Source organism: Equus caballus, chromosome X, assembly GCF_041296265.1.
Source record: "Equus caballus isolate H_3958 breed thoroughbred chromosome X, TB-T2T, whole genome shotgun sequence".
NCBI classification, from domain to species: Eukaryota; Metazoa; Chordata; class Mammalia; order Perissodactyla; family Equidae; genus Equus; species Equus caballus.
Window position 1 is genome coordinate 60,894,300 of NC_091715.1, and position 26,489 is coordinate 60,920,788.

The 26,489-nt window shown below is 37.2% G+C and overlaps 1 protein-coding gene across 28 annotated transcripts in view; it reads right to left on the minus strand.

Annotated features, from left to right (window-relative positions):
- Positions 1 to 26,489, minus strand: part of ARHGEF9 (Cdc42 guanine nucleotide exchange factor 9) — a 569,920-nt gene that overhangs the window by 11,534 nt on the left and 531,897 nt on the right. For all 28 annotated transcript variants that reach the window (NM_001433599.1, XM_070256606.1, XM_070256600.1 and 25 more), the window contains 2 exon segments: positions 11,073 to 11,141; positions 24,731 to 24,974. In NM_001433599.1, the coding sequence (NP_001420528.1) occupies positions 11,073 to 11,141; positions 24,731 to 24,974 (313 nt within the window).

Consider the following 26,489-nt stretch of genomic DNA (forward strand, 5'->3'; position numbering starts at 1 on the left):
TTAACTTTGACCACATACAAAAACTTTACCCTTTTACTCCCCCTCATCACATTTTATGTTTTTGGTGTCACAATTTATATCTTTTTATTATCTATTAACAAATCACTCTACTGAGTTATTTTTAATCTTTCTGTACTTCATCCTGTATAGTAATTGAAGTGATTAACACAACAACATATTAGAGTATTCTGAACTAGACTATATACTTATTTTTACAGTGTTTATATTTTAATACATTTTCATGTTACTAATTAGCTTCCTTTTATTTTATCTTGAAGAATTCCATTTAGTATTTCTTCTAAGACAAGTTTATTGGTAATGAACTCTCTCAGCAGCTTTTTTTTTTTTTTTGGTCTGGGAAAGTCTTTCTCCTTCATTTCTGAAGGAAAATTTTCCTGGGTACAGTATTCTTGGCTGGCCGTTTTTTTCTTTCAGCACATTGAACATATCATCCAACTCTCTACTGCCTTGCTAAGTTTCCACTGAGAAATCTGCTGTTTGCCATATGGGGGTTCCCTTGTACATGAGGATTTTTTTTCTCTTAATGTTTTTACTCTTCTTTGTCTTTGATTTTAGACAGTTTCATTATAATAGTCATTACATTATAATGTGAAGATCATTTTGGGTTCATATTGTTTGGAAACCAATGAGCCTCATGAATTTGGAGGTCCAAATATCTTCCCAGAATTGGGAAGTTCTTAGATATTATATTTTTATGGTGAACATTAAAGCTAACTTTATTTTATTTATTATTTTATTGAGGTCACATTGGTTTATAACATTGTCTAAATTTCAGGTGCACACCATTATATTTTGCCTTCTGTATGGCCTTGATTGTGTTCACGACTAAAAGTCTAGTTTCCATCCATCACCATACATATATGTCCCTTTACCCATTTCTCCCTCCCTCCATTCCCTTCCACTCTGGTAACCACCAGTTTGTTCTCCTTATCTATATGCATGTTTGTTTGTTTGTTTATCTTTCACATATGAGTGAAATCATATGGTAATTTTCTTTCTCTGTCTGACTTACTTCACCTAGCATAATACCCTCAAGGTCTGCCCATGTTGTCACAAATGGCATGATTTCTTCTTTTTCATGGCTGAGTAGTATTCCATTGTATACAAATATACCACATAGTCTTTATCCATTCACCCATTGATGGGCACTTGGGTTGCTTTCAAGTCTTGGCTACTGTGAATAATGTTGCAATTAACATAGGGGTGCATATATCTTTTAAAGTTAATGTTTTCATGTTCTTTGGATAAATACTCATAAGTGGAATAGCTGGATCACACAGTATTTCTATTTTCAAATTTTTGAGAAATCTCTTTTCTGTTTTCCATAGTGGCTGTAGCAGTTTGCATTTCCACCAGCAGTATAGAGGGCTCCCTTTTCTCCACATCCTCTCCAACACTTGTTATTTCTTGTCTTATTAATAATAGCCATTTTGATGGGTATAAGGTGATATCTCGTAGTTTTGATTTGCATTTCTCTAATAATTAGTGATAATGAACATCTTTTCATGTGCCTGTTGGTCATCTGTATATCTTCTTTGGAAAAATGTCTGTTCATATCCTCTGCCCATTTTTTCATTGGGTTGTTTGCTTTTTTGTCTGTTGACTTGCCTGAGATTTTTATATATGTTGGAAATTAACCACTTATAGGATATATGATTTGCAAATGTTTTCTCCCAGGTGATGGGTTGACTTTTCTTTTTTTCTTTTTGAGGAAGATTAGCCCTGAGATAACATCTGTTGCCAATCCTGCTTTTTTGCTGAGGAAGAGTGGCCCTGAACTAACATCTGTGCCCATCTTCTTCCACTTTATATGTGGGATGCCTGTCACAGCACAGCTTGATAAGCAGTGTATATGTCCAAGCCTGGGAGCTGAACTGGCAAATCCTGGGCTGCTGAAGCAGAGCACACAAACTTAACCTCTATACCACTGGGCCAGACCTGGTTGACTTTTCTTTTTGCCGATGGTTTCTGTTGTCATGTAGAAGCTTTTTGGTATGACGTAGCCCCATTTGTTTCTTTTTGTTTTGTTGCCCTTGCCGGAGGAGACGTGGGATTCAAAAAGACAGTGCTAAGACTGATGTCAAAGAGCATACTGCCTATTTTTCTTTTAGGAGTTTTACGGTTTCAGGTCTTCAAGTCATTAATCCATTTTGAGTTAATTTTTGTGTATGGTGTACTTTCATTCTTTTGCATGTAGCTGTCCAGTTTTCTCAACACCACTTACTGAAGAGACTTTCCTTTCTCCATTGTATGTTCGTGGCTCATTTGTTGAAGATTAGCCATCCATAAATGTGTAGTTTTATTTCTGGGCTCTCAATTCTGTTCCATTAATCTTTGTGTCTTTTTTCCTGTCAGAACCACGTTGTTTGGAATACTATATCTTTGTAATATGTTTTGAAATTAGGGAGTGTGATGCCTCCAGCTTTCTTCTTTTTTTTCAGGATTCCTTTGGCTATTTGAGGTCTTTTGTTGCTCCATATAAATTTTAGGATTCTGTGTTCTATTTCTGTGAACAGTGTCATTGGGATTCTTACAGAGACTGCATTGAATCTGTAGATTGCTTTAGGTAATATGGACAATTCTGTTCTTCCAATCCATCAGCATAGAATAGCTTTCTATTTCTTTTTTCTTTCTTTTTTTTTTTTTTGCTGAGGAAGATTCATCCTGGGCTAACATCTATTGACACTATTCCTCTTTTTGCTGAGGAATATTCACCTTGAGCTAACATTGGTTGCCAATCTTCCTCTTTTTGTAGGTGAGCCACCATGACAGGCAAGTGGTGTAGGTTTGTGCCTGGGAACCAAACCCGGGCCACCAAAGTGGAGCATGCCAAAGTTAACCACTATGCCACTCAGGCTGGGTCTCTTTCTATTTATTTATGTTCTTCAATTTCTTTCAATAATGTCTTACAGTTTTCAGTGTATAGGTCTTTCAATTACTTGGTTAAATTTATTCCTAGGTATTTTATTCTTTTTGTTGTGACTGTAAATGGGATTGTATTCTTGGTTTCTCTTTCTGCTAGTTTGGTGTTAGTGTATAGAAATGCAATTAATTTTTGTATGTTGATTTTGTATCCTGCAGCTTTACTGTATTTGTTAATTATTTCTAAGTTTTTTGGTGGGTTCTTTAGGGTTGTCTATGTATGGAATCATGTTACCTGCAAATAGTGACAGTTTTACTTCTTACTTTCCAATTTCTAATGCTTTTATTTCTTTTTCTTGCCTAATTGCTCTGGTTAGAAATTCCAATACTATGTTGAATAAGAGTGGTGAGAATGAGCATCTTTGTCTTGTTCCTGTTCTAAAAGAGGATAGGTTTCAGTTTTTCATCATTGAGTATGATGCCGGCTCTGGGTTTGTGATACATGGCCTTTATTATGTTGAGGTATTGTCCTTCTATGCCCATTTTATTGAGTTTCTATCACAAATGGATGTTTAATCTCATCAAATACTTTCTCTGCATCTATTGAGATGACTATGTGATTTTTACTCTTCATTTTGTTAATGTGGTGTATCACATTGATTTGTGGATTTTGAATCATCACTGCATCCCTGGAATAAATCTCACATGATTGTGGTGTATGATCCTTTTAACATATCATTGTAGTCAATTTGCTAATATCTTGTTGACTTTTGCATCTATGTTCATCAGGGGTACTGGCCTCTAATTTTCCTTTTTTGGGTTGTCCTTCTCTGGTTTTGGTATCAGGGTAATGTTGGCCTCTTAAAATGAGCTAGGAAGTGTCTCCTCCTCTTCAACATTTCTGGAAGAGTTTGAGAAAGATAGGTATTAAATCTTCTTTGAATGTTTGGTAGAATTCACCAGAGAAGCCGTCTGGTCCTGGACTTTTGTTTTTTGGGAGGTTTTTGATTACTGTTTCAATCTCTTTAATTGTGACTGGTCTATTCAGATTCTCTACTTCTTCTTGATTCAGTTGTGGGAGATTGTATGATTCTAAGAATTTATCCATTTCTTCTAGGTTATCCAATTTGTTGGTGCATAGATTTTCATAGTATTTTCTTATAATCTACTATATTTCTGTCATATCCATTGTAATTTATCCTCTTAAATGTCTGATTGTATATAATTTGAGCCTTCTGTCTTTTTTTCCTTAGTGAGTCTGGCTAAAGATTTGTCGATTTTTTTTTTTTTATCTTTTCAAAGAACCAACTCTTAGTTTGATCCTTTCTGTTGTTGTTTTAGTCTGTTTTATTTATTACTGACCTGATTTTAATTATTTCCTTCCTTCTACTGACTTTGGGCTTTGTTCTCCTTTTTCTAGTTCTTTTAGATAAAGTAATTAGATTCCCTATTTGAGACCTTATTCTTTTCTTGAGGTAGACCTGTATTGCTATAAACTTCCCTCTTACTATAACTTTGGCTGTATCCAATAAGTTTTGACATGTTGTCCTTTCATTTTCACTTCTTTCCAGGTATTTCTTTGAGTTTTTCATTGATTTATTCATTGATTCAATAGTTGTTCAGTAGTATGTTGTCTATTCTCCACATATTTTTTACTTTCCCAGCTTTCTTCTTGTAGTTAATTTCTAGTTTTATACCATTGTGTTGGGAAAAGACACTGATATTATTTCAACCTTCCTAAATTTATTGATGCTTGCCTTGTTTCCCAACACATGGTCTAGCTTTGAGAATGTTCCATGTACGCTTGTGAAAAATGTGTATTCTACTGATTTTAGATGGAATGTTCTATATATACCTATTAAGTCCACCTGGTCTAGTGTTTCATTTAAGGTTGCTGTTTCCTTGTTGACTTTCTATCTGGATGATCTATCCATTGATGTAAGTGGGGTGTTAAAGTACCCTACTATTATTGTGCTGCTCTCAATTTCTCCCTTTAGGTCTGTAAGTGGTTGCTTTATATACTTCCATGCTCTTGTTAAGTGCATATATATTAATAAGTGTTATGCTCTCTTGGTGGATTGGAATGTTCCTTTTATCATTACATAATGTCTTTGTTTCTTTTGTTTTTAGCTTGAAGTCAATTTTGTCTGATATAAATATGGCTACATTCACTTTCTTTTGGTTGCCATTTTCTTGTAGTATAACCTTTTATCCATTCATTCTGACCTATGTTTGTCTTTAGAGCTGAGATGGGTCTCCTGGGGGCAGCATATTTTTGGGTCTTTTTTTTTTCAATCCATCCAGCCATTCTGTCTCTTTTGATTAGTGAACTCAACCCATTTACATTTAGAGTGATTATTTTTACATGAGGGCTTAATACTGCCATTTTATCTTTTGTTTTCTTGTTGTTCTATATTTCCATTGTTTCTTTTTCCTTGTATTTCTGCCTGCCATTTTAGTTTGGTGGTTTTCTGTGATGTTTTTCTCTGTTTCCTGCTTATTTATGATTTGTGACTCTGCTCTGATATTTTTTATTTTGTTTTGTGGTTACCATGAGGTTTGTATAAAGATCTCATAGATGAGATAGTCCTATTTCTGCTGACAGCATTATATCTCCATCAGCTTATAAAGGTTCCACTCCCCGCCTCTTCCCCTTTCATATTTTTATTGTCTCAAATTATCCTTTTTTGTGTTGTGAGTTTGTTACCAAATTGAAGTTGTTATAGTTATTTTGATGCTTTCTTTCTCTTTAGCCTTTATGTTATAATGAAATGTTTACAAACCTATTCTGATGTAGAGTTGTGATTTTTCTCATTCTGTCTATCACCTTGCTGAAATGTTTGTAAACTTTTGCCTTTTTATTTCAGGTAGGGATGTCTCCTTTCATCACTTCTTGTAAGGCAGGTCTAGTGGCAATGAACTGTGAGCCCTACTGCTGCCTGCAGTTCTGCTGCCTCATCTGGGTTTCGTGTTCCCCCAGTAGCTCTCCATGGGCTGGGGTGCTGCTGCTCCCAGGTTATCTGGAGGTGCTGGCAGCACTGCCACCAGGAGCGCTGGGTTCTGTCACTGCTGGGGGCCAAGGTCTTATATACAGCCCCCATGGGTGGAAGAGATGGTGTTGGGGGTGCCACCACTGGGGACTGCGTCATGGGTTCCGTTGTGGCTCCTGAAGCCTCAGGACATGTGAACCACCCACCACCACTTGGGCAGTAGGGGCTAAGCCATGAGTAAATGCCATTGCTGCTTGTGCAGCCTCTGGTTGCTGGTGTGCTTTTTGAGACCTCAGGTCAGGGCACCCTGACCCTGCCAGGGAAATCTAGATTTTGGCTGCTATCCCCACTGCTGGAAAGACCAGTGCCACTGCTGGGGGAAAGGGAGTGGGGCTGGTTCACCAGTTCTGCTTTGAGACATCATTTCTTTAAATAAGCTTTATGCTCCTTTCCCCTCTATTCCCCTTCTGAGATTCCAATATTTTGTAGATTGATTCTCTTAATTTCACCCCATAACTCACATCATCTTTCTTCACTCTTTTCCATTCTTTCTTTTTTCTGCTCTGACTTCACAATTTCAAATGTCCTGTCTTTAACTTCCCAGTTTCTTTCTCCTGATTGATCAAGTCTGTTGATGCTCTCTATAGCATTTTTTCATTTCATTCATCATATTCCTCAGTTGGTTCTTTTTTATGATTTCTACTCTGTTTTCTTCCTGTATTGTTTTTCTGATTCTGTTGACCTGTCCTTCTGTTTACTTGTAGCTCACTGAGCTTCCGTAAAACAACTATTTTGAATTTTTTATTGTTTATCAGGCAAGTTGTAGATCTCCATGTCTTTTGGGGTCATTTTCTGGAAAATTATTGTGTTCCTTTGGTGATGTCATGTTTCCTTGACTTTTCACATTTTTTGTAGTCTTCCACTGCTGTCTTCACATCTGAAGAAGCAGTCACCTCCTCTAACCTTTAGTAACTGGCCTCTTCTATGTGTGAAATCATGGATTATATTTTTATCCAGGGGTGGTCTGGAACTTCTCTACTAGACTCCTGGACTTTCACAAAAGCACACTCATCTGTGGGTGATTTTTAAAACCAGTGTTCTTTAGGGGGAGAACAGTAGAAAACTATTCTGCCATTTTGATGGCATCCTGTAACAACCGGTTTTCAAAGGTGGCAAGTGTTAGAAGTATGAGGTTACTGGATGGCAACAAACAATATGGAGATATCAGGGAGGGAGTTTTGGGGAATGCTAATTTTAATTTTTTAATTAAGCTTTTTATTTTGAGATCATTGTAGATTCACAGGCAGTTGTAAGAGAAAATACAGAGATATGCTTTGTACCCTTTATTCAGTTTCTCAAGTAATAAGATTTTGCAAAACCATAGTACAATATTATGGCTAGGATATTAACATTGCTACAGGACAGTCAAGAGTCAGAACATTTCTATTATCACAAAGATCACTCTATTACACTTTTATAACCATACTCACTTATCTCCTGTCCCTACCCCCTCCTTAACTCCTTGCAACCACTAATCTGTTCCCCATTTCTGAGTTACATCATTTTAATAAAGTTTATAAATGAGTCATACCATTTGTAGCCTTTGGGGTTGGATTTTCTCAAGCAACATAATTCCTTGTAGATTCACCCAAATGTTTGCATGTACCAATAGTTGGCTCCTTTTTATTTATGAGTCATATTCTATGGCATAGATGTATAAAAGTCTGCTTAATTACTCACCCATTGAAAAACATCAGTTGTTTCCAGTTTAGGATATTATGATCAAAGCTGCTATGAACATTTGTTTAGAGGTTTTTATGTAAAAATACATTTTCATCTCTCTGGGATAAACGCCCAAGAGTGTAACTGCTGGGTCATATGGTAGTTGTATGCTTCATTTCTTAAGAAACTGTCAAACTATTTTCCAGAGTGGCTGTACTGTTTTACATTTTCACCACAAAGTATGAATGAGTCAGTTTCTCTGCATCCTTGCCTGCATTTGTTGTCACTGTTTTTTATTTTAGCCTTTCTAATAGGTATGTAATGATATCTCATTGTGTTTTTAATTTGCATTCTCCAATGATTAACGATGTTAAACATCTTTTCATGTATTTAACTGCCATCCATATATCCTCTTCAGTGAAATATCTGTTTGTCTTTTGCACATTTTCTAATTAGAGTTTTTACTGTTGAGTTTTGAGAGTTCCTTATATATTCTAGGTTCTAGCATTTTGTCAGCTATGTGGTTTTCAAATATGTTTTCCTAGTCTGTAGCTTGTCTTTTCATCTTCTTCACATGGTCTTTCACAGAGAAAAATTTTCTATTTTGATGAGATCAATTTTATCATTTTTTTCATTCTGTGGTTCAGGCTTTTGGTGTCAAATCTTATCTACTTCTTTGCCTAGCCCTACATCCTGAAGATTTTATCCTATTTTTTTGCCTAAAAGTTTTATAGCTTTACATTCAAGTCCATTATTCATTTTGAGTTGATTTTTATAGGATGTGAGTTTAGGTTGAGGTCCTTTATTTTTGGCCTATGGAGTCCAATTGCTTCAGTGCCATTTGCTGAAAAGGCTATACTTCCTCCACTGAATTGCTTTTGCACCTTTGTCAAAAATCAGTTGGGCATACTTGTGCAGTCTATTTCTGGGTTCTCTATTCTGTTCCACTGATTTAATATGTCTGTCCTTCTGCCAACACCACACTGTAGCTATATAATTAGTGTTGAAATCAGACTAGACTGATTACTCCAACTTTCTTCTTCTTCTTCAAGATTATTTTAGTTATTCTAGGGTACTCATTTGATTTTGAGTTGGCCCTAAAGCCTCTAGATATGGGGGCTGTTCTCATGGCCCTAGGCATCTCCATGATGACAGCCTGAAATGGGTTGATGGACCAGGAATTAGCATCCAACTCCCAAGAAGTTATATATCAATTTTTAAAACGAAGGCAAATGTAAAGTGAAAAGGCCTTCCTTGGAGCTAGGTTCTATCCTCTTTGCTTTTCTTCCAGTCAGGCTTCCCCTTCTCCAGAGCAGTAGACCAAGTTGATAAGGTCCCATGGTATTACAGATGGAGTTGGAGGGGGACACTAGAATAATTACCTATCCAATTATATCTGTATTGGAGAAATGTTAACAATAATGTTTCCCATCATTTCCAGGAAGTGGTCATTGGAAGTGTCAAGGAAGCTGGCTTTCATGGATATTTGAAAGAATGCCCTTCCTGTTCTTTGCATGTACATGATATAACTATTGAATTTCTAAGTTTGACAACCACTTCCAATTGTATAGTGCCCTTGTATCTCAAAATATATCAGTCACCACAGCCCTGGACTAGGAGAGTCTTGCAGATAAGAAATAAAGGAGGACATTTGTAGGAATTCTGGGAGGTTTGAAATTAGATGAGTTTCTTTGAAGACTAGGATTACTGTTAAGGGTGGAAAGCTCTTCAGGCGAACCAGTGTTTAGATACTGGGAGACAAGAAAGGACCTGAAAAAGATAGCCTTGAGACTATACAGAGTAAGGAAGGAATCTGACACAAAGGCTGGTATAAGTGAGCAGGTGGATTGTTTTAAGGGTTCTAAGTAAAAAGACCAGCCAGTTTCATATAAGCTTGAGGAAACCTGGGCTGAGGTAAAGGGGCACCATCCCATCATGAAGGTCAGCATGGTAGGGACAGTGGAGGAAATCAGAGTGAGAGAAGCTCAGGAGGTGAGTGCCTCCAGGAGACAAAGGCAGGTGGCTAGGACAGTAGCCCCTTTGTAGCTTGAAGACTCTCCAGCTGGCCAAGGCACTTCTCTGCTCATATCTCTAAGTAAGGGACACATTCTCTTACAGGGTTCTCCTATTCATACAGATCATATCCTTACTGATCTTAACTCCAGATTGCTTTATAACACTGTCTTTAATGTTTTCACCCCCCAAGAGGTTAGGGGTGCTTGCCTTTAATTCCCTATCTAAAGAGAATCACATTTCCATGATGAGGGAAAGAGCCAATGAGAGACTCTCAGGAGCAAGAAGCAATAGGTAGCTAATAGGAAGGCCATGTCTAGCCAGAGAGGCCCCAGCTAGGTGCAGTGTTTAAACGGAAATCAGGTATTCACGGTCACTAGGTCTCCTCAATAAAAAGGAGATTCATTGTGTCTGCTGGAGTTTCAGGCAACTTGAATCTGATCATTCTGTATGGTGACTCATTCTGAACCAGAGAGCCACTGAGAAAGCAGAAGGAAGGGCCTGGGGAAAGTGAGGTCTTATTATGATCATCCACCCCTGGGGACAATGACAGTAGCTGTCAGTAATAGAAGCAGCTGTCAGTAATGAGAGGCAAGACAAAAAAATTAGCTCTTCATTCCTAGCATAGAGAATTAGCAGAACTCTAAGATGGAGAGGAGAGAGGAGTGGACGTGGAGTCAAGCTGACTAAGGTTCAGAGTCACTCCACTTTGAAGATCCTCAGTTTCTTCATCTGAAAAATGGGGCTAACAATGCTTCCTTTTCAGGGGCACCATAAAGATGAAATGAAAGAACTTATATAAAATGACTGGTACTGAATAGGCTCTCGAATAAACAGAGGGTAGTTCTTTCCCTTCATTCAACTAAGCATTTTAATTTTGTCTAGTTCATGAAACAAGAAAATAAAGCTTATTTCATATTCAAATTGATTCTCAAGATATTTTCCTTTTTTCAGTACTTTAGTTTATGGTTCAGAGAAAGATAGAGATTGGCTATCTGAATCTTCTGTCTTGGTTCAATTTGAAGTTCTCCATTCTGATTTGGGACTCCTGATTTAGCAAATGTCCCCGAACCAATGAAAGAAAGTTCAGCAGATATCCCTAATATGTTTATACTTATTAATAAATTCTAGATGTTTACTACTGTCTATCTGTCTCTATATTATTAGTAAAGTTTAGGTTTCTTTTATTTAAGCATTAATAAAAAGAAACAAAGGTTCTAGTATTTTCCTGTACCCACTGAGCTATGTTTAGATATGACTACCTTATACTATTCACTCCTAAGCCTTTAAGACCATTTGCCACCTGAAATCAAGACACCTGGGAAGCTGGACACTTTCAACCACACCACGTGAACTTCAGCATGGAAACAAGCCTAGGAATATGCAAGCACATAGACTATGGCTTTCCAGTCTCACAAAGAGAGTGAGTGGAGCCAGGGAAACAGTGATTAAAGGCATTTTTACCTTTTTGTTTAGGGACTTTTCTCACAGTCATTGCAGCTTGCCTCTTCTGGTTTTCAGAAATTTCAAAACCTGTAATATAAAAATACATGATTTTTTAAAATAAGAAACATAGACCTTTCTTAAATGTATAAATTAGTACAACTTTTCTGGAAGAGTCATTTTGGCAAGATGTATTAAAAGTCTTGAAAAGTCAAAAAGGAAAGTAGTCAGAAACTTGGACAAAGATTTAGCTACAAAGATGCATTTCACAATATAGAGGGGCAAAAAAAAGTGAGAACATGAGTTAAAAGGCTGTTAAATGCGACATGGTGAAATACAGTATGGTGTAAATTAGATAAATATTTCAAAACCAAAAGCAAAAATACAAAGAAAAGGAAATAATGAGTCAAAAAATAAGATATTACAACAGAAAATGTACAGAGCTAACAAAAGTTTCAGAAGGAGGAAAAAAATCAAATGGCAAAAAAACAATGAAATAACAGAAATGTCTGTGTAAGTCATTTGCCCATTTTCTAACTGAGTTATTTTTTTTGCTAGTGAGTTGTATGAGTTCCTTATATATTTTGGAAATTAACCTCTTATCAGATATATGGTTTGCAAATATTTTCTCCCACTCCATAGGTTGCCTTTCATACTGTTGATTGTTTCCTTTGCTGTGCAGAATCATTTTAGTTTGATGTAGTCCCACTTGTCTATTTTTGCTTTGTTGCCTATGCTTTCAGTGTCACATCCAAGAAATCACTGCCAAGACCAATGTCATGACTTATTCTTTCCTTCTAGGAGTTTTATAATTTCAGGTCATATGTTTAAGTCCTCAACCCATTTTGAGTTGATTTTCATGCATGCTGTAAGGTAGGAGTCCAATTTCACTCTTTTGCATGTGAATATCCAGTTTTCCCAGCACCATCTGTTGAAGAAACTATCCTTTCCTCATTGCGTATTCTTGGCAACCTCATCAAAGATATGTTGACTGTATATGTGTGGGTTTATTTCTGGGCTCTCTATCTTATTTCATTGGTCTTTATGCCCATACCATACTTTTAAATTACTGTAGCTTTGTAATATATTTTGAATCAGGAAATGTGATGCCTCCAGTTTTGTTCTTTTCTCTCAAGATTGCTTTGGCTATTGTGGGTTTCTTGTGGTTCCACATGAATTTTAGGATTGTTTCTTTTTATTTCTGTAAAAATTGCCATTGCAATTTTGATAGGATCACACTGAACCTGTAGATGGCTTTGGGTAGAAAGGACATTTTAACAATATTAAGTCTTCTAATCTATGAACACAGGATGTCTATTTATTTGTGTCTTCTTTAATGTCTTTCAGTAATGTTTTGTAGTTTTCAGTGTACAAGTATTACACCTGCTTGGTTAAGTTTATTCCTAAGTATTGTATTATTTTGATGAAATTGTGAATGGGATTATTTGCTCAATTTCCTTTTCAGACAGTTTGTTGATAGCAAAACACAATTGACTTTTATATACTGACTTTGTATCCTGCAACTTTACTAAATTCATTCATTAGTTGTAAGAGATTTTTTGTGGAATCTTTATGATTTTCTATGTATAAGACAATGTCATTTGTCAAAAGAAGTAATTCTACTTCTTCCTTTCTGAATTGGACGCCTTTTATTTATTTTTCTTGCTTAATCACTCTGGCTATGACTTCCACTACTGTGTTGAATAAAAATGGTGAAAGTGGACATCCTTATCTTGCTCCTGATCTTAGATACAAAGCTTTCAGTATTTCCCCCTTGAGTATGTTAGCTGTAGGCCTTTCATATACGGCTTTATTATGTTGAGGTAAATTCCTTCTAAATCTAGTTTGTTGAAAGTCTTTACCATAAAAGGGTATTTAATTTTGTCAAATGCTTTCTCTGCATCTATAGAGATTATCATGTGATTTTTATCCCTCATTTTGTTAGTGTGGTGTATCACATAAATGGATTTGCATATATTGAACCATTCTTGCATACCAAGATAAATCCCACGTGGCTATGGTGTATGATCGCCTTATTGTGCTGTGAATTCTGCTGGCTAGTGTTTTATGGAAGATTTTTCCAGGTATGCTCATCAGGGATATTGGCCTGTAATTTTCTTTTCTTGTAGTAGAAGACTTAATATTGTTAAAATGTCCATTCTATGCAAATCCATCTGTAGATTCACTGCAATCCTATCAAAAGTCTAATGACTTTCTTTACAAAAATAGAGAAAATACTCCTAAAATTCATGTGGAACTACAAAAGGCCCATAATAGCCACAGCAATCTTGAGAGAGAAGAACAAACCTGGAGGTATCACACTTCCTGATTCAAAATATACTACAAAGCTACAGTAATTAAAACAGTATGGTACTGGCTTAAAGACAAACATATAGACCAATAGAACAGGACAGACAGTCTAGAAATAAACCCATACATATACAATCAACATATCTTTGACAAGCATGCCAAGAATACACAATGGGGGTGCCGGCTCAGTGGTATAGCAGTTAAGCGTGCACGTTCCGCTTTGGCGGCCCAGGGTTCACCGGTTTGGATCCCAGGTGCAGACATGGCACTGGTTGGCAAGCCATGCTATGGTAGGTGCCCCACATATAAAATAGAGGAAGATGGGCACAGATGTTAGCTCAGGGCCAGTCTTCCTCAGCAAAATGAGGATTGGCAGCAGATGTTAGCTCAGGGCTAATCTTTTTCAAAAAAAAAAAACGAAAAAAGAATACACAACAGGGAAAGGATAGCTTCCTCAACAAATGGTGCTAGGAAAACTGGATATTCACATGCAAAAGAATGAAAATGGACTCCTACCTTATACCATATTTGAAAATCAATTCAAAGTGGACTGAAGACTTAAAACTTATGACCTGACACTGTAAAACTCCTAGAAGAAAGTACAGGGAAAAAGTTTCTTGACATTGGTCTTGGAAATTATTTCTTAGACATGACACCAAATGCATAGGCAACAAAACAAAAATAGACAAGTGAGACTACATCACACTAAAATACTTCTTTTCAGCAAAAGAAAGAAACAACAGAGTGAATAGGTAACCTACAAAATGGGAGAAAATATATTTGCAAACCATGTATGCGATAAGGGGTTAATTTCCAAAATATGTACAAAACTTCAACAATCAATAGTGAAAAACAAAATAACTCAATTAAAAACAATGCACAAAGAGAGTGACATCAGTATCATGGCAGAGCGAGCTGTTCTCTTAGTCTCTTCCCCCTAAGCTACAGCCAAATGAACATTCATTAACCAAGAGGATGCCCTACAAAGCACAAAAGTATGTCTGAGAGATCCATGCAGCCATACATCTGAAGGTGGGGGAACTGGATCCCTGGGAAGCAGTGGAAGGAGGTGAGCGGATCCCCTCCTGCTCTCCAGCAGCAGTGATCTAGGACCCAGGTCCTCATGTAGCAGCTGGCACACAACTGTAAGAGAAGGCGGGGGAGCAGGTAGGCCTCTGTGTGAATGTTTTCACTTTTGGAGTTACAGTTCAGCCCATGGGAACCCTCCACACTGAGTGGCATGGCTCAGCCACCGTGTGGGCACCCCCACAAAGTGCAGCAGCCCAGGAGAACCACCTGTGAACACAGCACAGGCCCATGCATGTGAAAGAAAGCACCCCTCTCTACCCACTTAGCTCATGAATTCAGCCTTTTCCAGGCCAAGGCAGTGGATCTGCACAAGAGCACATACATGTGTCATTTCAAGTGGCTGTGGCCAGCGGGAAAATGCAGAGGAGCTCTATCAGCACAACTTCCAGCAGATGCAGTGGGTTCATAAAACAGCTCCTGCCAACCCCCTACAGTGGTGGCAGGCGGAATTTGTAACCTGGTACTACCACTATGCACTGGCAAAGGGTCACTTCATGGAACACCATGAAGAACTATATTAATGCTCCAGAGCAGAAGGAAAATGACAAGTCTCCAGAAATCAATCCTAAAGTCACAGAAATTTACAATCTAAATGGCAGAGAATTCAAAATAGTTGTCATAAAGAAACTCAATGAGTTATAAGAAAACTCAGACAGTTCAGTGAATTCAGGAATAAAATTAATGAACAGAAGGAATTCTTCACAAAAGAGATTGAAACTAAAAAAAAGCCACAGAGAAGTTCTGGAGAGACAGCCCTGATGGCCTAGAGGTTAAAGTTCTGTGCACTCTGCTTTGGTGGCCCAGGTTCAGCTCCCTGGGCACAGAAGCACACCATTCATCTGTCATAGCCATGCAGTGGCAGTGGCTCTCAGAGAAGAACTAGAAGGACTGACAACTAGAATATACAACTATGTACTGGGGCTTTGGGGATGGGAAAAAAATAAATTCTGGAGATGAAGAACATAATGAATGTGAAAATAAAACAATCTAGAAACCTTAAAAACAGAGCTGATGTTGTGGAGGACAGAATTAGCAATTTAGAGAACAAAAATGTAAAAACACTTCAGGTAGAGAAGGAGAGAGAACTGAGACTTAAAAAAAAATTCTTTGAGAAATATCTGACAATTAGGAAATACAACATATGGATTATTCCAGAGGGAGGCAAGAGGGAGAAAGGAGCAGAGAGCTTGTTCAAAGAAATAATAGTTGAGAACTTTCAAAACCTGGGGAAGTAACTGGACTTAAAAGTAGCTGAAGTCAATAGACCTCCTAATTACAACAATGCAAAAAGATCTACTCCAAGGCATATAACAATAAAAGTGGAAAAAGTCAATGACAAAGAAAAAATATTAAGGGCAGCAAGGTAGAAGAGAATAATCTACAAAGGTTCCCCTATCAGGATTTCAGCAGATTTTTCAGCAGAAACCTTACAGGCTAGGAGAGAGAATGTAAGGATATATTCCAAATACTGAAAGACAAAACTTTCAACCAAGCAGTTACTCTATGCAGCAAAACTACCCTTTAGAGATGATGGAGAGATAAAAACTTTCCCAGACAAACAAAAGCTGAGGGAGTTCACTGCCACTAGACCTCACCTGTAAGAAATGATCAAGGATGCCCTCATATCTGAAACAAAAAGGCAAAGGACTACAAAGCCTTGAGCAAGGAGATAAACAGACAGACAAAATCAGAAAATGGCAGCTCTCTATAACAGGATAGCAAATAATTATAACATAAAAGGCAAAGGGAAGGAAAGCATCAAAAGTAACTATGGACACTTCATTTTAATCACAAACTCACAACACAAAACAGAATAATTTGTGACAACAATAACTTAGGGAAGAGGAAAGAGATGGAACATGCTTAGGCTAATGGAGACAAGAGGCTATCAGAAAGCGGACTATCTCATCTACAAGATCTTTTATACAAACCTCATGGTAACCACTAAACAAAAAATCAGAGCAGAGACACAAATCATAAATAAAGAGAAAACTGAGAAAACCATCACAGAAAACCACCAAACTGAAATAGCAGTCAGAAATACAATGGAAGAGAAACAAGGGAAATATAGAACAACTGGAAAACAAGAGATAAAATGTCAGTATTAAGCCCTCATATATCAATAATCACTCAAAATGTAAATGTATGGAATTCTCCAATCAAAAGACACAGAGTGGCTGGATGAATTAAAAAACAAGACTCAACAATATCCTGCCTTGAGGAAACACATCTCAGCTCTGAAGACAAACACAGGCTCAGAGTGAAGAGATGGAAGACAATACTGCAAGCTAAAGGCAAGCAAAAGAAAGCAGGTGTTGCCATACTTATATCAGACAAAGCAGAATTCAAGATAAAAAAGGCAGTGAGAGACAAAGAGGGACACTATATAATTATAAAAGGGACATTCAACCAAGAGACATAACACAGTATCATTTACACACCTAACACAGGAGCACAAAAGTATATAAAGCAACTATTAACAGACCTAAAGGGAGAAAGTGACAGCAACACAGTAATAGTAGGGGACCTCAACACCCCACTTACATCAATGGATATATCATCCAGACAGAAAGTCAACAAGGAAATAGACTTAAATGAAAAATAATGACTTAACAGACAATATAGAACATTCCATCCAAAAACAGGAGAATACACATTCTTCTCAAGTGCTAATGGATCATTCTCAAAGATAGACCATAAGTTGGGAAACAAGGCAAGCCTCAATAAATTTGACAAGACTGAAGTCATAGCAAGCATCATTTCCAACCGAAATGTTATGAATCTAGAAATCAATGACAAGAAAAAAGCTGGGAAAGTCACAAATATGTGGAGACTAAACAACATGCTATTGAACAACCATTGGATCCAAGGAGAAATCAAAAAGTATATGGAGACAAAGGAAAATGAAAATACATCATACCAACTCTTATGGGATGGAGCAAAAGTGGTTCTAAGAGAGAAATTCATAGCGATACAGGCCAATCTCAACAAACAAGAAAAATCTTAAATAAGTAATCTCAAATGACACTCAATAGAACTAGAAAAAGAAGAACAAAGCCCAAAGTCAGCAAAAGGGGTGAAATAATAAAAATTGGAGCAGAAATAAATGAAATAGAGTCTAAAAAAAAGAATAAAGGATCAATGAAACTAAGAGCTGGTTCTTTGAGAAGACAAACAAAATTGACAAACTCTTAGCCAGACTAACTAAGAAAAAAAGACAGAAGGCTCAAATAAAATTAGAAATGAAAGAGGAGAAATTACAATGAATATCACAGAAATACGAAGAATTATAAGAGAATACTATGAATAACTATGTGCCAACAAATTGGAAAACCTAGAAGAAATGGATAAATTCTTAGACTCATATAGCCTCCCAAAACTGAATCAAGAAAAACAGGGAATTTGATAGACAAATCACAAGTAAAGAGCTTGAAACAGTAAACAAAAACCTCCCAAAAAACAAAAAGTCCAGGACCACATAGCCCCTCTGGAGAATTCTACCAAACATTCAAATAAGTTTTAATATCTATCTTTCTCAAACTATCTCGAAAAAGTGAAGACAACAGAACACTTCCCAACTCATTGTATGAGGCCAACATCACTCTGATACCAAAACCAGACAAGGACAACACAAAGAAGGAAAATTACATGGCAATATCACTGATGAACATAGATGCAAAAATCATCAACAAAATATTGGCAAATCGAACACAGCAATACATTAAAAGGATCATACACCATGATCAAGTGGGATTTATACCAGGGATGCATGGATGGTTCAACATCCACAAATCAATCAATATGATACACCACATTAACAAAATGAGGAACAAAATCACATGATCATTGCAACAGGTGCAGAGAAAGCATCTGACAAGATACAACGTCCAATTATGAAAAAAAAACCTCTCAATAAAATGGGTATAGAAGGAAAGTACCTCCACAGTAATAAAGGCCAAATATGACAAATCCACAGCAAAATCATACTCAATGGTGAAAAACTGAAAGCCATCCCTCTAAGAACAGGAGCAAGACAAGTGTGCTCACTTTCATCACTCTTATTCAACATAGTACTGGAGGTTTTGGCCAGAGCAATTAGGCAAGACAAAGAAATAAAAGGTCTCCAAATTGGAAAGAAAGAAGTGAAACTTTGCTGTATGCAGATGACATGATCCTATATACGGAAAACCCTAAAGAATTCACCAGAACTATTAGAAATAATCAACGACAGGAAAGTTGCAGGGTACAAACTCAACTTTCAAAAATCAGTTGCATTCTTATACGCTAATAACAAACTAGCAGAAGAGAGAGGAATACAATCCCATTTACAATTGCAACAAAAAGAATAAAATATCTGGGAATAAATTTAGCCAAGGAGGTGAAAAACCTATACTTTGAAAACTAAAAGATATTATTGAAAGAATTCGAAGATGACATAAAGAAATGGAAAAATATTCCATGCATTTGGATTGGAAGAATGAACATAGTTAAAATGTCCATATTGCCTAAAGCAATCTACATATTTAATGTAATTCCAATCAGATCCCCAATGACGTTCTTCGCGGAATTAGAACAAAGAATCCTAAAATTTATATGGAACAACCAAAGACCCAAAATAACTAAAGCAATCCTGAGAAAAAAGAACAAATCTGGAGACATTACAACCCCTGACTTCAAAATATACTCCAGAGATACAGTGATCAAAACAACATGGTACTGGCAGAAAAACAGATACACAGATCAATGGAACAGAAGTGAAAGCCCAGAAATAAAACCACACATCTATGGACAGCTAATCTTTGACAAAGGAGCCAAGAAGAACAGTGGAGAAAGGAAAGTCTCTTTAATAAACAATGTTGGGAAAACTGGACAGCCACATGCAAAAGAATGAAAGTAGACCATTATCTTACATCATATACAAAAATTAACTCAAAATGGATTAAAGACTTGAATCTAAGACCTGAAACCATAAAACTTCTAGAAGAAAATATAGGCAGTACACTCTTTGACATCGCTCTTAGCAGCATCTTTTTAAATACCATGGCTACTCAGGCATGGGAAACAAAAGAATAAACAAACAAATGAGACTACATCAGACTAAAGAGCTTCTGCAAGGCAAAGAAAATCATAAACAAAATGAAAAGACAACCCACCAAGTGGGAGAAAATATTTGCAAATCATATATACAACAAGAGGTTAGTTCCCAAAATATTTCAAGAACTCATAAAACTCAACAACAAAAAAAGGAACAACTCGATCAAAAAATGGGCAGAGGATAGGAAGAGACATTTTTCCAAGGAAGATACAGAGATGACCAACAGGCACATGAAAAGATGTTCAACATCCTTAATTATTAGGAAAATGCAAATCAAAACTACAATTAGACATCACCTTACACCTGTCAGAATGGCTATAATTACCAAGATAAAAAATAACAAATGCTGGAGAGGATGTAGAGAAAAGGGAACCCTCATACACTGCTGGTGCAAACTGGTGTAGCCACTAGAGAAAACAGTATGGAGATTTCCCAAAAAATCTAAAAATAGAAATTTTGAGACATCTCCACCTATAAAATGCAGCTATCCCACTACTGGGTCTTTATCCAAAGAACTTGAAATCAACAATTCAAAGAGCCTTATGCACTCCTATGCCCTATGTTCATTGCAGCATTATTCACAATAGCCAAGATGTGGAAGCAACACAAGTGCCCATCGACTGATGATTAGATAAAGAGATGTATACATATACAATGGAATACTACTCAGCCATAAAAAAAGACAAAATAGTCCCATTTGCAACAACATGGATGGATCTTGAGCATACTATGCTAAGCAAAATAAGCCAGACAGAGAAATACAAATGCCACATGATTTCACTCATATGTGGAAGATAAACAAACATATGAATAGGGAAAACAGATTAGTGGTTGTCAGAGGGTAAGGGGGTCAGTGGGTGGGCAAAAGGGGTAACAGGGTACATATATATGGTGATGCATAAAATTTAGAATATTAGTGGTGAACACGATGTAGTCTATACAGAAACTGAGTAATAATGTACACCTGAAATTACACAATGTTATAAATCATTATGACCTCAATAAAATAATTGAAAGAAAACGTTATATTTATATTAACATTATGATTTATTAGTTTTAAATTAATAAATATTTTAAGGCTCAAAAAAAGAGAAGGGGCAAAGGACTTGCATAGACGTGTCTTGAAAGACATAGAAATGGCCAACAAGTATATAAAAATATGCTCAACATCACTACCATCAGGGAAATGCAATTCTAACCACAATAATATATCACCTCACTCCTGTTTGGATAGCTATTATCAAAGAAACAAAAGATAATAAGTATTGACAAGGATGTGGAGAAACTAGAACCATAGTACTCTGTTGGGAATTAAAATGGTGCAGCCACTATAAAAAACAGTACGGAGGTTACTCATAAACTTAAAAGTAGAACTGCTGTATGATCCAGCAATCACACTTCTGGGTATATATACAAAATAACTGAAATCAGGATCTTGAAGAGATATTTTTACTCTCATGTTTATTGCAGCATTATTCCCAACAGTCAAGATATGGAAACAACTTAAATGTGTCTGTCAATGAATGAATGGATAAAGAAAACGTGGTATAGATATATAATGGAATACTATTCAGTCCTAAAAAGGAAGGAAATTCTGCCATATGAGACAACATAGATGAATCTGGAGAACGTTATGCTGAGTGAAATAAGTCAGTCACAGAAGGATAATATTGCATGATTCTGCTTATGTGAAGTATCTAAACTAGTCAAACTCAGATATAGAGAGTAGAATGGTGATTCCCAGAGGCTGGAGGGAGGGAGAAATGGGGAGTTGCTGTTCAATAGGCATAAAGTTCCATTTATACAAGACATGAATAAATTCTAGAGATCTGCTGTACAACATTGAGCCTACAGTCAACATTACTATATTGTGCACTTAATTTGTCAAGAGCATAGCTCATGGTGAGTGGTTTTATCACTTACAAAAAAAACAGGGCTGACGCCTTCCCCTGAGAGTGAAGCAATTCCACCTCAGTTTCCACCCATGTATGTGAGGTTCCATCCTTCTCCTTATCTTCCTGCCTATATATGACAACTTTGGTTTATGCCCGTGTGTTCAAGCCTACCTGTGATCTTCCATTCCTGATTGCCTGCCCTACGAATTTTGGAGTTGCTTTGCCAGGCTTCATAATCACAGAAGCCAATTCCTTGTAATAAATCTCTTAATAATAATACATCTCCTATTGGTTATGCTTCTCTGGTTGAACTCTGACTGATATAAGAAGTTATAGTTAGATTTTTTTTTTCCTTTTTCTCCCCAAAGCCCCCCAGTACATAGTTGTGTATTCTTCGTTGTGGGTTCTTCTAGTTGTGGCATGTGGGACGCTGCCTCAACGTGGTCTGATGAGCAGTGCCATGTCCGCGCCCAGGATTCGAACCAACGAAACACTGGGCCGCCTGCAGCGGAGCGCGCGAACTTAACCACTCGGCCACGGGGCCAGCCCCAAGAAGTTATAGTTAGATTTTATATTATTCACCTGGAGAGTTACTTACAATAAATTAAGTTTTAAAAAAGCAAGTTACGGAGTAATATGTATAGCATAATAAAATTTCTGTAAATAAAAATAAAAAAGTCTAGAGGCCAGTCCTGTGGCCAAGTGGTTAAGTTCACATGCCCTGCTTTGGCGGCCCAGGGTTTCACCAGTTCGGATCCTGGGCACAGACAAGGCACCGCTCATCAAGCCGTGCTGAGGCGGCGTCCCACACAGCACATCTAGAAGGACCTACAACTAGAATATACAACTAGGTACTGGGGGGCTTTTGGGAGAAGAAGAAAAAAAAAAGACTGGCAACAGATGTTACCTCAGGGCCAATCTTTAAAAAAATTAAAAAGTCTTATGTGTATATATGTTTATATGAGCATAAGATAAGTACAAAAAGAGGCACACCAAATTAATACTGATTATCTCACACAGCATAGGAGTGACAGAGAAGGGAAAAGAATGCTAAACTTCCTTTATTACATCTCCATATGTGTTTAAACAGCTATTATGGCCAGGTACTTACTTTACTTTAAAAGTACTTACTTTTAAAGTACTTTAAAAGGTTCTTACTTTACTTAAAACGTAAAGATAAAAACCATAAAAATTATGGTAAGTCCATGACAGCATAAAAAATAATTAAAAATATTAAATGTTTTAGGGAAATGCTAATGATATAATTTTAAGTGAAAAATGAGGATATAAAATTATGTCTATCCATCATGGGGAGGCATGAGTAGAGGGGGAGACAAAAAGAAAGATTCAGCCACCCTAGGTTTTTTTACTTAGATAGGAAAAAAAGATGGGAAGGAAATATTCCAAAATGTTTAGAAAACTTATCTCTGGATAGTGTGTTCATACGTGATTTTTATTTTTTTCTTGTATTTTTCTGGGGTTTTTTCCTCCAAAATTGCCTACAATGAAAGTGACTTACTGTTATAATCAGGCCAAAAAAATCTTAATATTTTTAAAAAGATGAACACAGGCCTATCAGGAAGCAATTTATGGCAGCTTTTCTATTAGAAGCAGATTCTTAACACTTACAGGTTATTAGGGCATTGTATACGAGACATCATGTTGGAACCAGAGGAAATGGTGGGATTTTTTAGTTGATCTAGGGTCTGCAGAAAGCACACTAAGATAATTCCTGTAATACTTCTAACAACCTAGGCAGTGTCAGAGGCTGCTGCTGCCTATCACTGGAAGAAGCAGCCAGCAGCATTTCTGTACCACTCCACATCATGTCCCAATGCAGTGTTCATATGTTAGAAGCAGTCTGACTCCAATGGGACTCAAAGCGAATTATCAATGTGCACTCTACCCAAAACCTGAGGAGAAGACTAGGATTAGACTAAGCAGTGTCTTTCTGATTATCCTTCCTTGCCTCTGGACCATTAATCAATCCTCAACACTGAACAATAGGAGAATTCATTTGCACCAGGACTCAATGGGTAGACCCATTTTTCTAGAGGTAGTTTCTACCAACTTGAACATACAGGTGTTTTAAGGTACAATTCCACTCCCATTCAGTGTGGGGCAAAAAACAGGAACTGTGTGCCTTCTCAGGGAATTACAAAACCTGGCTGTTTTGGTATTTTTATGCCAGAAAGGCAGAACGATGAGCAAGAGACTAGAGAGTACTTTGTAAACCACTAACCTACAGCCAATGGCCCCTAAATCCCACAGTTGGGAAGTAGCATGAAAAATATCTCTATGAGCCAACTCTTCTGGAAAAGATGAACAATCTGTTTCAAGCCAAAGAGTAGAGTTTAGTGTGATTCTAAATCATGGAAGTGGTCATGGTTTTACACCCTGTTGTATTTTCTATAATTTACTTTAAAATACTTTCATACAGAGTGTGAGATATATACATGCACATTAATTTTAATCTATACTCTGTAGGCATTTAGTTAACATCTGAAGTGCCCTAATCAGGAATACACATTCAAGAGGAAATTTGTTAACATATTAGATACTCAGCAGTCTTTGCTGGAAAGACCATTACTACCAGCAGTTCAGTCACCTTAATGTAGGAGGACTAATTAACTTAACACTTGTTAAAAATGAATTTTCATTCGTAAAATGGATGTTATTCAAGATGTACACTGGCTACAAATGTCTTACAGGCACTTTAGCCCTCACAAAATCTAAGTATAAGAATCCAGTGAGCCCTTTGGCCTATACCCTTCAGAAGGAAGCTTGAAGCTTAAGATTGAAAATAGGTGCTACATCTTGGCCCTCATCAGAGGATTCTGTCACCAGACTCTGACTAGAAAGTTAGCTGAATCCTGTTGCTATAATACTACCAAATCTGTCTTGACTAACATTTTCACAGAAGATGCTGTCACGTATCTAAGAACAGAGCTGGAATTTCGTAGAGATTACAAAACAGGTTGTATGACTGCTTTTGTATTTGTTTGCTAATAAATGTTTGCATGTTTGGGAGAATCGAGCCTGAGGTTTGCTTTCAGTGTAATAATCTTATCCAGTAATGAGACTGTAGTGGAGGTTAAATAGTCATTTAACCCTGACTATTGGAAACTGCTGGTATCTACCAAAAAGAATCTAATAATATGGAACCATCAATGTGGATTAGGTCAGTTTGCAACAGAAATCTTCCCTCTGCCTCCAGAAAAATGAAAACTAATTCAAATCCTTTATGTTCTTCATAGCCATATTCTTCTTTCTCCTCTCAGGTCACTTACCGATTTTTTCATCTTCCTGTACCATTTTCCTCTCTTCTCTGAAAGCCCTGAGCCAGCGTATCTTTTCCTCCAGCTTCTTGGCAAAGAATAGATGTATCTCCTCAGTCTCCTTGTTGTGAAGCTTGAAGGCATTCTTCATGCTGACATTAAAGTCATCATCTCTGCCATCTTCAATGTCAACTACCTCATATTTATCCATGTCAATGCGGCCTTTGTAGTACAGGATGTCTCTCCGGATCAGGTCCTAGGTGGGAAGGAAGAGAAGCCTTTTTGTTGGAGTTATGTGGAGAGTGGGTACCAGGAGAGTTGGCAAATGGGAATGGAGCAGGACTATAACACTGCCATTGTTTTGGAGTACTAAAGGGGGTTGGTTTGTTCTAAATTTGGGCAGGTTAGCTTAGCAGTATGACATTGACAGGTTGGTTAACTAGATGCTCTTAGAGAAAGCTTCTGTCCTACATCCAAAGACTCTGTCTCAGACCTCAGCATCAATCAATGTGTTTACAAGACTGTCGATGGGAAGTAGGAAGCAGTAAGCCACACAAGCACTGCTAGCAAGGGCTTTTCCTCTTCCAAAATACTTACAAGCCTTCCAGAAGTATGAAATTAGCTGGCTGGTTGCCTGGAGTGTACTCAGGAATCCAAGCAGGCCAGTGAGACCTGCATATCAGAGGGGGAATAAGTGGTAAGAGTAGCTAGGTAGCCACAGGATGCTGGCCAGGAAGGATTACCTGGGGAGGGTTGAACACAGCACTCTGGGGATTTTTGGAGAAGGCCTAGTCTGGAAGGATAAATGGGGGTAAAAGTGGATAAAGAGCTTCATTATTGGCCCGGATTAATTTCACAAATCTTATTGTGCGAGAAAAATAAAAGTTGTAGATGGATATAAAGAGTCTATTGCCTATCTGTTGTTATCATTGTTTTGCTCTCAGGTACACAGAATTGAATTAATCCTAACCCTCCGTCCATGAGACACTCATGATGAGTCCATTCATGGTGCTCTTATTTCTCTATTTACTTACTTACTTTTAATAATGTATTGTTTTGGTGAACCTGCCACCCAATCCAAAAGCTACAACACCAAGGCAACCTCCATCTTAAACTCATGCTCATCATTCCCCTAGTTTCCGTTCTATATAGTTTTATCTCATCCATATCTATTCCACTCATATAAGGTTTAAAAACATACAAAACAATGCCACATACGTTTAGGGATACATACATACTTAAAAAATTTATTAAAAAAATATACGAACATGATACATGCCAAATTCAAGAGAGTAGAGAGAGGAGAATAGGGAGAGGTGAGGAAGGAAGGGAAAGGAAGGGAAGGAGCTGAGACAGAGAGAAGGAAGACGTATGTGTAATGAATTATTTCTTAAGTTGGATACTAAGTGCATGAGTGCTCATTATATTATTTTTGTATCTGTTTTGAATATCAAATATTTTGTAAGTTATACAAAGAAGAACAGAGAGGTGGATGAAATGACCTGTGCGATGTAAGGTCTGATATGTAACTGTCTCTTGGAGTAGTCTTTTAGCATCTCCTCCTCTCAGCATTGCCCTCAGCTTCCCCAGAGAGCACACCTACTTCTGGGACATGTAGTATGGCTGAGTCTGGCAAAGAAGGGCCCCAGCGAGCCCTGTCCTGACAGATGTCCACTACCAGTAGCAGGGGTCCTTTCTGGCCAACTCTCCTTCCTCTCTGCTTGTATTTGGACTTTCAGACAATCTGACAGAGTCAGAAATGCTCATTAAC